At 41.1% G+C, this 13,315-nt stretch overlaps 1 protein-coding gene across 12 annotated transcripts in view; it reads left to right on the top strand.

Moving 5' to 3' along the window:
- GREB1L (GREB1 like retinoic acid receptor coactivator) overlaps nt 1-13,315 on the top strand; it is a 231,879-nt gene that overhangs the window by 127,979 nt on the left and 90,585 nt on the right. For all 12 annotated transcript variants that reach the window (XM_043508012.1, XM_038390230.2, XM_038390228.2 and 9 more), the window contains one exon: nt 11,372-11,548. In XM_043508012.1, coding sequence (XP_043363947.1) covers nt 11,372-11,548 — 177 coding nt within the window. The remainder of the gene's footprint in view (nt 1-11,371; nt 11,549-13,315) is intronic.

Genomic DNA, 13,315 nt, shown 5'->3' with positions numbered 1-13,315 from the left:
TTTGAAACCCCCTTTCAGGTAGTTGAAAGCAGCTATCAAATCCCCCCTCATTCTTCTCTTCTGCAGACTAAACAATCCCAGCTCCCTCAGCCTCTCCTCATAAGTCATGTGCTCTAGACCCCTAATCATTTTTGTTGCCCTTCGCTGTACTCTTTCCAATTTATCCACATCCTTCTTGTAGTGTGGGGCCCAAAACTGGACACAGTACTCCAGATGAGGCCTCACCAGTGTCGAATAGAGGGGAACGATCACGTCCCTCGATCTGCTCGCTATGCCCCTACTTATACATCCCAAAATGCCATTGGCCTTCTTGGCAACAAGGGCACACTGCTGACTCATATCCAGCTTCTCGTCCACTGTCACCCCTAGGTCCTTTTCCGCAGAACTGCTGCCGAGCCATTCGGTCCCTAGTCTGTAGCGGTGCATTGGATTCTTCCATCCTAAGTGCAGGACCCTGCACTTATCCTTATTGAACCTCATTAGATTTCTTTTGGCCCAATCCTCCAATTTGTCTAGGTCCTTCTGTATCCTATCCCTCTCCTCCAGCGTATCTACCACTCCTCCCAGTTTAGTATCATCCGCAAATTTGCTGAGAGTGCAATCCACACCATCCTCCAGATCATTTATGAAGATATTGAACAAAACGGGCCCCAGGACCGACCCCTGGGGCACTCCACTTGACACCGGCTGCCAACTAGACATGGAGCCATTGATCACTACCCGTTGAGCCCGACAATCTAGCCAGCTTTCTACCCACCTTATAGTGCATTCATCCGGCCCATACTTCCTTAACTTGCTGACAAGAATGCTGTGGGAGACCGTGTCAAAAGAGTGGGGGGTCCAGCAACCAGGTAGCAGAGAATGGGGTGGGGGGTGTCTGGCCCAGCCAGGGGAGCAGCTGGAGCAGCAGGGAGAGCTTAGGGCCTAGTAGCAGCAGGAGTACCAGCTTCACACCTTCCTCCAAGCTAGAAGGCTATGGGAGAGCAGTCTTATTGGGATCCGGGAAGTGGGCGGGCGAAGCCCGTCCACTGCTAAAGGGTCCCCCCCAGCCTAAAAGGGGGATCCACAGGACCTAGATACCCAAAAAATTCCGGGGGACAACTAATAAAATAACAGGGACAGGAGTGCGGTCAAAGGGTCAAAAGAAGGGAACCGGACGGGGACACCGAGCAGAGAACCCCGGACAGAGCCCACTGCTCCTCAAAGGCGTCAAGGGAGTCAGAGGACGCCGCCCAGAGGAACTCTGCCCGGATACGTGAACGGACCGAGGATCGGAAATAGGCCCCACAGTCACAGGAGACTCCATCGGCCAACCTCCTCACTCTGGTTTTGTAGATGGCCATTTTAGCTAGGGCCAGGAGGAGGTTGATCAGGAGATCCCGGGACTTTGTGGGGCCATGGATAGGGAGTGCATAAATGAGAAGGTGAGGGGAGAAGTGCAACCAAAAACGTAATAAGATATTGGTGAGGAGCCGGAATAGGGGCTGCAGCCTGGCACACTCCAGGTAGACATGTGCCAGGGTATCCCTCACGCCGCAAAAGGGGCAGGTGTCTGGGATTGTGGTGAACCGCGCCAAGTACACGCCCGTGCTCACAGCTCCGTGAAGGAGCCGCCAACTGACATCCCCGGCGGGCTTTGGGACTAAGATGGAATATAAGCTGGCCCACCGGGGGCCAGTCTTATTGGGATCCGGGAAGTGGGCGGGCGAAGCCCGTCCACTGCTAAAGGGTCCCCCCCAGCCTAAAAGGGAGATCCACAGGACCTAGATACCCAAATAATTCCGGGGGACAACTAATAAAAGAACAGGGACAGGAGTGCGGTCAAAGGGTCAAAAGAAGGGAACCGGACGGGGACACCGAGCAGAGAACCCCGGACAGAGCCCACTGCTCCTCAAAGGCGTCAAGGGAGTCAGAGGACGCCGCCCAGAGGAACTCCGCCCGGATACGTGAACGGACCGAGGATCGGAAATAGGCCCCACAGTCACAGGAGACTCCATCGGCCAACCTCCTCACTCTGGTTTTGTAGATGGCCATTTTAGCTAGGGCCAGGAGGAGGTTGACCAGGAGATCCCGGGACTTTGTGGGGCCATGGATAGGGAGTGCATAAATGAGAAGGTGAGGGGAGAAGTGCAACCAAAAACGTAATAAGATGTTGGTGAGGAGCCGGAATAGGGGCTGCAGCCTGGCACACTCCAGGTAGACATGTGCCAGGGTATCCCTCACGCCGCAAAAGGGGCAGGTGTCTGGGATTGTGGTGAACCGCGCCAAGTACACGCCCGTGCTCACAGCTCCGTGAAGGAGCCGCCAACTGACATCCCCGGCGGGCTTTGGGACTAAGATGGAATATAGGCTGGCCCACCGGGGGCCAGTGAGGGGGAGAGAGAGAGATTCGCTCCAGACTAAACAAATCCCTGGCACCAGGATAAGTGAAATGGCAGCTGCTCCAGGTCAATTAAGACACCTGGGGCCAATTAAGAACTTTCCAGAAGGCAGGGAGAAGGCTATATTGATTGGGACACCTGAAGCCAATCAGGGGCTGGCTGAAACCAGTTAAAAGCCTCCCAGTTAGTCAGGTGGGCGTGCATGTCAGGAGCTGTGGGAAGAAGATGTGTAGTTGGAGAGGCTGAGTAGTACACATACCATATCAGTCATAAGGAAGGAGGCCCTGAGGTAAGGGTGAAGTGGAGCTTGAGGAAATGAGGGCTGCTCTGGGGGAAGTAGCCCAGGGAATTGTACATGTCATGTTTTGCTGACATTGCTGACATTTCATCGGAGTAGTTGTAGATTGACAGATTCATTGATTCTGAGGCCAGAAGGAACCATGATGATCTTCTAGTCCAGGGATCAGCAACCTTTTGGCCCGCGGCCCGCCAGGCCGGTTTGTTTACCTGCTCTGTCCGCAGGTTCTGCCGATCGCAGCTCTCACTGGCTGCGATTCACAGTTCCAGGCCAATGGGGGCTATGGGAAGTGACAGCCAACACATCCCTCAGCCCACGACCGAACCTGTGGACGCAACAAGTAAACAAACTGGTGCTGCCTGCCAGGGGGCTTACCCTGGCAGGCCTCAGGCCAAAGATTGCTTGTCCCTCTTCTAATTTCACCTTCTGTATAACACAGGCCATAGAATCCCCATAATAATTCCATTTAAACTAGAGCATATCTTCTTCTTTTTTTAAAATCCAGTCGAAGTAAAAATTGTCGGTGATGGAGACTCCACCAAGACCGTTGATAAATGGTTCCCATGGTTAATTACCCTCACTGTTAAAAATTTATGCCTTATTTCCAGTCTGAATTTGCCCAGCTTCATCTTCCGCCCATTGGATCTTGTCTGCTAGATTGAAGAGCCCATTATTAAATATTTGTTCCCCATGTATATACTTATAAACTATGATCGAGTCACCCCTTCACTGTCTGTTAGCCTTGAGGCTACTTGAGTCTATCACCATAAGGTATGTTTTCTAATTATTCTCTTGGCTCTTCTCTGAACCCACGCCAATTGATAGATTGTGTATAATTATATGTATTGTTATAAGTGCATGGCTATCCAAATATGTTCATGTTTTACACCACGTCTAAACAAAGAAATTGACTCAGTGACCACTTTTCTTCCTATATGTGATCATACAGATCACCTAATCTTCCATTTTCCATTGCATGACGTTCCTGAAGCAACTCAGCAGTTGCTTACAAAGAAAAGTAATACTAGGATCGAATTCAAAATAATAGATAAAAAATTAAAAGTTGAAGTCAGTGGGGCTGCTCAGGGTGCTCCAACCTGAACATGTACTGGATTGGGTCCTTGGTTCCTGAGTCTGCAATTCATGAGTTTTGCTGATTATACAGATACTTTGGGTTAAATGTCTCAGGGGTTCTACCTTATGTGGGGTGAAATCCTGGTCCTATTGAAGTCAATGGTAGTTGTGGTGTTGATTGCAGTGAGGCCAGGATTTCACTCATGGTCATTTCATATTCCATATAACATCCTAATTTTTATTAAGAAATCTCATAATTCCCCAAATTCACATGGCTGAGTCATAAATCAGTCAGAAACGCATGAACTGATTTGTATTGCCTTTGATAATGAGAAAAACACAAGTAACATTTTTTGCTGAACATTCTTCCAACAAGAAGGATAAAGGACCTCCTGCTACAAGTTAGGAAGACCATTATAGGGTGACAAGGCCACATAATTATTCTGTTTTGTAAAAAAAAAAAAAATGCCTTTTTAAGCAATAAGCAAAAGTGTTTCTTTTTTGGTTTTTGGCAGAAGTTTTAGCTCCAAATGGATTTTTATAGCCCAGTTATAAACTTCTGTGAAGGTTTTTTTGCGGATACAGACTAACACGGCTGCTACTCTGAAACCAGTGAAAATACTGACAGCTTTAAGCATAATGACCTCAAATGTACAACTAGATAATACAGTAAACAGTTCCTAACCTCTTCATTGCCATGCCTTTAAAGCATGCTTGTCCTAATTTGTGGAATGGGATTATATGCAAGATGTGTGTGAAACACAATAGTAGCACCTTCCTTTTGTTAGTAAATCCTCAATTTACCTGAGGTCTAAAGGAGGTCAAAAGTAATTTCAGAAGCAATTAAGTAAGCAGGTACTTAACACCTGATCAGCTGCTGTGAAGTTACAATAGTGAGTGACAGTGAACTGTAATTCATATGTAATTCCTAGACGCTAATTTCTTGCAAATATATTTTTTGCAGTACAGATAGAAGTTTGTACCCCATACTAAGGCTGTTGTTTGTTACCTTTAGGTGAAAAAAGAAAACAAAATAGAAAATCTTTGCTTTCAAAAGATTTTAGCCTTTTTGCTTATATTTCCACAGCTGTGCGGACAAGACTATTCCTTATTGGGCAGACAGGCCTGTGCTAGTTTAAATTAAGATGATTGTGGAATGCAAACATGCTTGTGTGAAGGAAAACATTTGAATTTTCTTCCAAAGAAATGCAGATGATGTCCCTAAGAGCTATTCATTATTCTTCTTTCCCGTTGCTTTTGGCACTTTGCAAATTACTAATCAGGATTTAAGTGCTTGCTCTCTTTTAAAAACAAAGCTGAGGATCCCATGGTAAAATTTTTTTTGACGGGGAAGTGAATCAAAGAGCTCATTTGTATATTTTTTTTATTTTATTTTAATTATTTTCTAAACATTGTAAGAATTATAGTGGTTGATTTTTGTTGGCCAGATGACAGCTAAAAGGGGTGTTTTTTTTAGGGCTGTCGATTAATCGCAATTAACTCGTGCGATTAACTCAAAAAAATTAATTGTGATTAATTGCACTGTTAAACAATAGAATACCAATTGAAATGTATTAAATATTTTTTGATGTTTTTCTACATTTTCAAATATATTTGTCAATTACAACTCAGAAAACAATGTATACAGTGCTCACTTTATATTATTTTATTACAAATATTTGCACTGTAAAAATGATAAACAAAAGAAACCGTATTTTCCAGTTCACCTCATACAATATTTTAATGCAGTTTCTTTAACGTGAAAGTGCAATTTACAAATGTAGATTTTTTTTTGTTACGTAACTGCACTGAAAAGAAAAAGTACAACTTTGGAGCCTACAAGTCCACTCAGTACTACTACTTGTTCAGCCAATCACCAAGACAAACAAGTTTGTTTACATTTATGGGAGATAATGCTGCTGGCTTCTTATTTACAATGTCACTTGAAAGTGAGAACAAGCATTGGCATGGCACTTTTGTAGCCGGCATTGCAAGGTATTTTACGTGCCAGATATGCTAAACATTTGTATGCCTTTTCATGCTTCAGCCACAAGCCCATTGTTTTATTTTTGAATGAGTTTTTTTATATAATTCTACATTTGTAAGATCAACTTTCATGATAAAGAGATAGTAATTTTTCAATTCACCTCATACAAGTACTGTAATACAATTTCTTTTGTTTTTATAGCAGTAATATTTGTAATAAAAAATAAATATAAAGTGAGCACTGTACACTGTGTGGTCTGTGTTGTAACTGAAAGCAATACATTTGATAACGTAGAAGACATCCCAAAAATTTAAATAAGTGGTATTCCAATATTGTTTAACAGTATGATTAATCACGATTAATATTTTTAATCACTTGACAGCCCTAATTTTTACCCCCTCTTCATGTGTACCTATACATCAGGAGATACCTGTATCCATGCAAATAACAGTAAAGGGCTAAATTTCCAAATCTGGTCTGTATTGGTGAATGCATCATTTTTATAGTATAAGTTGCAATCACTTGTGTAAACAACTTGTACATACTGTCACTTTACAGAATTTTCATGTATAAATACCTATATAAATGAGCATCTGTATATATAGTGCAAATGGACTTGATATGAACCGAATCTAAAAAAATTATGCGTGCAAATTACACTAGCATAAATTATAGGTCAATTTTTGAAAGTGTGCCTTATTGATGTTTACATGGGTATAGTCGTATCTATTTGATATTTAATTATCAACACAAAATCATGTAGGAAAAAAAATTAGCACTCTGAACTTCTGGCTAGCCAGAAAAATAAAATGTTATGACTGTAATTTTTTGAGAAAACAATTAACAAAAATACTCTATACAAATGAATCATTTTGTTGCTAAAGAAATTATCCTTACATAGGTGGGAAAGAAGAAGAATGGATGGCTCTTGGATACTGTCTACATTTTTTTTTTTGGAAGAAAATTCAAGATTTTTCTTCATAGAGCAGATATGTATTCTCTGATAATCTCTTACTTTAAACTAACACAGAAGTACCTGGCCAAAATTATTAATCCACTGTTTCTGATTTTGCTGCTGTTGTGTAAACACAAAATCCCCTAAAGTCTTTGTAAAGAAAATATTTTTTATTTGACATGTCTCAAACAGCTATCAATTAAAGCTTCTTGCACAAATGGAAGCCAACTTTAAAAGTTCAGCCTTAAAGGGTGTGAATTAAATGCATAAAACAAAACTGAAAATCAGTCCTGAGTTCAACCCATTGCTGTCATTTCTTCAACCTCCTCTCTATGCTCAGGGTGAGCCAAAGACAAACTTTTAACATCGGCTTTGTTTTTCTATGGCTTTTTAAACTTTAAGCTAGATGGTAAACCTTGTTTAAACGTTGGTTTTATGTTCAAAGATCTTTTTGGTTTTTGCATTTGTGGAGCTATTTTTTTTAGTAGCGTAAACAAAAGATAATACAAGAGAACAATTATAAAGGTATAAGAAGTTTTTGCAGTTTACGGTGGAATTTGTGAATATCTTGTATATAGTAATGGCAGCTTCTCATCTATTATCTTGGGTAAATATTAAAAGACGTATCTTCGTTGTAATATGTACCATTACAGGCTGTGTATGTGCAGCATTTATATAATAGAATGTATTTATCCTAATTGAATAGGGAGCATGAAATTTATGCAGATAAAACAGCCTCTCAGATAAGAGGATACTATTGTCTAGACTCTATAGTATCAGCTTCTGATACATAGGCTAGTTTCCATCTGTACTGCTAAGACAGTGGTCCCCAAACTTTTGAGGGTCCTGCTCCCCCTTACCCTGTCAGCGCCCTCTCTGCCCCACCAGGGCTGGGAGCAGGGCTGTGGCTCAGGATGGGTGGGGGACATGGACACGGTAAGGGGGCAGAGGCTGGGGCTGCAGTTGGGGGTGGGTCTGGGGCCAGGAGCGGGGCAGTGGCTGGACTGCAGTGGGGGCTGGCAGCCAGGGCTTGGCCAGGTGTGGTTCTACTCTGGTTTTGCCCCTCGCCTTGGCCCCATCCCGGGAACAGAGACAAAGCCAGTGGCTGAGACTGGGGACAGGAGCAGGGGAGGGGCTGGGTAGTGCTCCCTCCCCGCCCCCCATGGGGTTGGCCCAGGCTCTGCTGTGTCCCTGCCCCCAGATGGTCCTCCATGCCCCCCAAAGGGGGGCACACTCCACAGTTTGGGTACCTCTGTGCTAAGGTATTATGGTGTAACACAGATGTGCCTTGGTGCAATGGTACATGCTCAGAAGATGACTGTTAAAATGTTATGAACTATTCCTGGTTGCTTTTTCCCCTTGGGGCTCCTTCTATGGCTTTGAGGATCTCCTGTTCTCTCCTTCACACTGAGACCTTATCAGAACTGATGGTATGAATCTTTCCTAAACACAGCTTAAATTGTGTTCCTACTAACGCCTTTTCAATGTGATTTGTTAGGCCTGTCTCAATCGGGGTGGTGTGCATGCTATGGAATTTTATCCAAAAATCCCTACCAGTGCTAACCTGAGTTCAGTGGAATTAGTGTTAGAACATTAGTAGACCTGCTGTAGGTGGGGTTTTAGCTGCTAACAAGATTTTTAGCACAGTGACACCTAACTATTTTGGCAAGTCACATTACAACAGTGCTGAAAACAACATGTTGACTGCCAAAACCCTGGGTACCCTAGATCTCCTAGTGTTGCTAACAATAACACGTTTTAGCATAAAGCTCCAACAGTCAGTGTTAGTGCAGTTGGGAACATTTTTATAAAATTTCCTAGTTAAGACAGTACTAAAGAGTAATTGTTAAAACAATCACATCTGTTGTATCATAAGCCTTGTGTTTTTTCATTGCTGACCCCTGTTGCATCAGTGGGTAATTTTGCCATTTTAGACCGAGGCGTAGGCTGGTATTCTGAAAGGAGCCAAAGAGAGTTAGGCACACTACTTCCATTGAATGTCAATGGGATTTGAGTATCTAATGAAATAAGGCTTCTTTGAAAATTTTAGCCATAATATCTCAGTAGTATGTACCACCCACAGCTGGGTAAGCAGGCAATTTACATTTTGAGTAAAATACAATTTACCCAGAAGAGCTCCTTTTATCTACAACTGGGTTATACCCCCACCTTTGTGATGTCTACATTGATAATGCCCCTGATTACACTAAACTCGTTTATGCAAAAATATTACGTGTCTTCCATTTGATTGAGCAAAATAGGACTTTCCTTAAAGCGATGGTATAGTAGTACTGAATAGGCTGTATGCTATTGGAATGCCTTCACCTGTGTGAACTTGTGCACGTATGTGAGTTAACACTGTATGAAGGATGCCATTTTGTAGAGCAAAATGGCATCCTCCATGCGGCATGACTTAAATTGATGTTAAGGGCACTACTTAAAGGGTAAAGTTATGTAGATGCATTAATTTTTACAGGATCAAGGTGTACAGTATTAAAGTACATGGATGGTAATGCCTTGGATCTGGCTGTTAAAATTGAATTAATAATGAAGATTTATAATAGATTGCTACAACCAATACAGTAGAGCCTTTTGAAGCTGTGCTTTGGTAAAGTATATTGTATATGCACAAATAAGCACTGAAAAAGGATTTTCAGGTTTACTTCAATGCACACCAGGAAGGTTCTGCTACTGTGGCAGAGGAAAGACCATGCTCCCTATCAGCCAATAGTGGAGTGCCCTGTCACTGTCAACCCCATATTTGCTAATGCTCTGAAACAAAGCTACTTACCACCTCCTTGTGCAGCTGACAGATGGGCGAGCTTTCCTGCACCTGTAGAAGTGGAAATTAGGTAGGGACGTACTAGCGTAGAGCCAGGTTAGGAAAATGGTTTATGAAGTTATTGTGTGTGCTCTACATTAGCAAGGCAACCTGTGCTGAAATTGTGTCCGCATGAACCATTTATAAACCTGGCTTTATAATGCTTCCACTAACAGTTTCATTGCCTATGAAGAGAGAGACCAAAAGGTCCCTTGTCACTATATCCCTTCCTGTGGAGGAGGAGAAGAGATGAAGATGGCTCCCTCTGGTGTCTGTCATCTCAGTCTTCAAAGCGGAACTAGAAGTAAATCAGGGAGAAAGTAGGGCAAGATTTTGTTATGTTGTAAATAGTTTGGGATCCATAATGGAGCATAAGTCTGCCCTGACTTATGCCAGCAGAGAAAGTGGCCAGTCATTTTGATCCCCATAAATCCAATACAGATGCTGGTTGACTGGCCCACGAATGGGTTTTCTATTTTTAAAGTTAAACGCAAACACACAAAACTCAACTTCAAAACTCAAGTGAGCTGTAGCTCAGGAAAGCTTATGCTCTAATAAATTTGTTAGTCTCTAAGGTGCCACAAGTACTCCTTTTCTTTTTGTGAATACAGACTAACACGGTTGCTACTCTGAAAACTCAAATGTTAACCTACATTATGAACCAATGATAACATAACAAATTCCATCTCTTTCTGATTTGTTCTTAACTCAGAAGTTGCTTTTAAATTTTTTTTAAAATTGGAAATTTTGAAAATGCCTAAACAAACAAGTTGTGAATTTTGAAAAATGTTTTTAAGGCTGAGTTTAATTTTTTATGAGGGTAGGGGCAAACAAAAAGCAACAGTCTTCTGAAAACCCCAGTGCTGAACTGAGTTTTTACATGCATCTTTTTCTTCAAAGAAAATGTATAAATGAAATTTATGATTGAAAAATGGATTGCATCACATAAGCAGTAACAGTTTATATATATAATTAGACAATGTTATACACAGATGGAAAATAAAAGCTGGAGCACCCCCAAAAATCTTCTATTTGAATAATACATCACTGAAATTTGTTTTTTCAGTGTGCCTGAGCATAAAGAGTTGGTGTAGGTATAACTTAGGGTCAAATTTCATAAACTACTGATGGGTTTTTTAGTGTTTTTTTTTTCTTAGTAAACACTGGATATATAGCAGCCTTTTTTATTATTAATATGTTTGTTTAGCACCAAGACACAAAGTTAAAGACCATCCCCTTTATAAAGCTTACAATCTAAAAAGAGATGATAGAGAAGATAGAACTCCCTGGGAATAATTTAAGAGGTTGGTTTGTTTTGTTTTTATGAACTCATAAATTTTTTTGTTTAATTGCAAGTGACATGTAGTATAGATGGAAAGGAAACACGGGATGAGTTTTGCACGCTGCAGGGCTTTTTCATACGTTTTGAGTATTTTAGTGTTTCTTCTGTTTAAAACTGGGCTTGAATAGTGGAAAAGGTATTTGCTTCTTAGCCATTTGATTTCTGATCTCCAGAGTGTTACTTACTTTCTCCAATCAGAAGCCTTTTAGGTAAATAATGGCTATTTATTTTCTCTGAAGCCCCCTGCCAGTGGATCTGTATTCTTATTAAGGACCTGATCGAAAGTCCATGCTGAGCTTAGCGGAAGTATTTCCAAAGACATTAGTGGGCTTTTGATTAGACCCTAAATGATGATACATTCACACAATGTATACATTTTCTAAAAAAAATAAAATTAAATTAGATAATAATGGGAAACATCTTCCTTGGCTGCTTTGCATAGCAGAAACAAACAAAAGAGAAAGTGACAGAAAACCACTCATAAAAGTTTAATCACACATCTTTTCTTTTCAGGTTTTTGTCAAGCAGGCAAGGATTTGCGGTTAGTATCGCTGTGCATGGAACAAATTGATATCCCAGCAGGCTTCCTGCTGGTAGGAGCCAAGTCTCCAAATCTTCCTGAGCATATTTTAGTCTGTGCTGTTGACAAGCGGTTTTTGCCAGATGATCATGGAAAAAATGCACTTTTAGGTAAATGATTTTCATTATTATTCTTGGTACAACAATTGATAACTAAAGGTTGGTTTAAAGTTGATTCAAGAAATGAATTTTTCTTCGTGGTATGTTGAAGAGAGTTCCGTATTTATGAAACTAAATCTATAACTGAACTTCTTGAAAAGCCCGTTTAAAATAAGGCCCTGGTTCTGCAATTAACTGCGTGGCGCTCTACATAGGTACAGGAGTCCACCCACAAGAAGTCTGTTGCAGCGCTGGGGTATAAATGTGAAACGTAGTCCATTTTATACCACCCGTCAGTGCGTAAAAATTTCATTTCATGAATAAGAAACATGAATTAGCAGACACAGATTATATTTGTAATAATTAAAATATGAATTAACACAGTAACGTTTCTTGCTAATTGGAGACACGCATCTGCACACCTGCTTTGCCCTCTTGGCCTATGCCTGCTGGGACCAGACCAATAAAAGTGATTTAAGGTTGTTGATTTTTTTGGCACTATCAATCTCCATCTTGAATCTCCTCTCTCTCTTCCCTGTTGCTGTGGTGCCTAGAATACATTGAGGTGGACTTTTCAATAGACAAGAAATTTCGCTAAAGCTTTAACGGATTTATTTAGCTAAAACTCTAGTCCAGGCCATCATTATCTTACATCCTAACTATTGCAGCTTCCTCATTTTTGTCCTTGACAAATGCCATATTGTTCTCCCATAATCCATTCAAAATGCTACTGCCAATTTCATCATCTTGGCTCATCGGTCCAATCACATTAGCCTACCTGCCCTTCCCCTCATTGTATCCCTGCGCTCGCTCCACCTTTTCTACTTCCATGTTACAAATTGTCTTTCCTTTTAAGACCTTACCTTCACAATTTAGCCTCTTCTTGCCTGTCATTTTATTTGGTAATGAGCCAACAGCTCATCTCTGCTCTGCTGGTGAGCTACTAAAATTAAAAATGTAAAAGTCTATGGGACTGGGTAATAATATGCACAAGCAGTTTAAAATAATTGTCTCAGGAGCTCTCTGAGCCCCTGTTATTGATTTTTAATAAATCATGGAACACTGGGGTAAAGAAAAAATATTGTGCAGTATTTAAAAAGGTAAATTGGATGATCCCGGTAACTAATAGGAAAGTTAGCTTGACTGGGCAAAATCATGGAAAGTAATCAGTAAAGAATTAAAAGATGGCAATATAATTTAATGCCAATCAACATGGTTTTATGGAAAATAGGTCTTGTCAAAGAAACTGGATATTGTTTTTTGATGAGATTACAAGTTTAGTTGATAAAGTTAACTCTTGATGTAGATGTCTGTACAGTATTTGACATAGTACCTCATGACACTCTGATTTTAAAAATTAGCACTGCAAAAATCAGTGTAGCACTTATTAAATGGATAGATAGCTCTCAAAAAATAATTTTTAATGGGGAATCATCATCAAATAGAGATGCTTCTAATGAAGTCTTACAGGCAGGGGTGCTGGAACAATTTGTATAGTCGGGGTGCTGAGAGCCATTGAACCAAACTGTAAACCCTGTATATAATGGAAACCACTTCAAGCTAGGGTGTGCAGCAGCAGCACCCCTAGTTCCAGCACCTCTGCTTACAGGGACTTGTTCTTGGCCCTGTGCTCCTCAATATCTTTTTCAGTGATTTAAACGAGTTGATGGTAAAATCTGCAGGTGATGCAAAAATCAGTGGATTGGCAAATAATAAGGACGTCAGTTGTACAGAACAATCTTGATTGATTGGTAAATGCAAGGGCATATGGTTAGGAGT

Source organism: Dermochelys coriacea, chromosome 2 (genome assembly GCF_009764565.3).
Source record: "Dermochelys coriacea isolate rDerCor1 chromosome 2, rDerCor1.pri.v4, whole genome shotgun sequence".
Taxonomy (NCBI): Eukaryota; Metazoa; Chordata; order Testudines; family Dermochelyidae; genus Dermochelys; species Dermochelys coriacea.
This window is presented reverse-complemented; position numbering and strand designations above follow the sequence as displayed.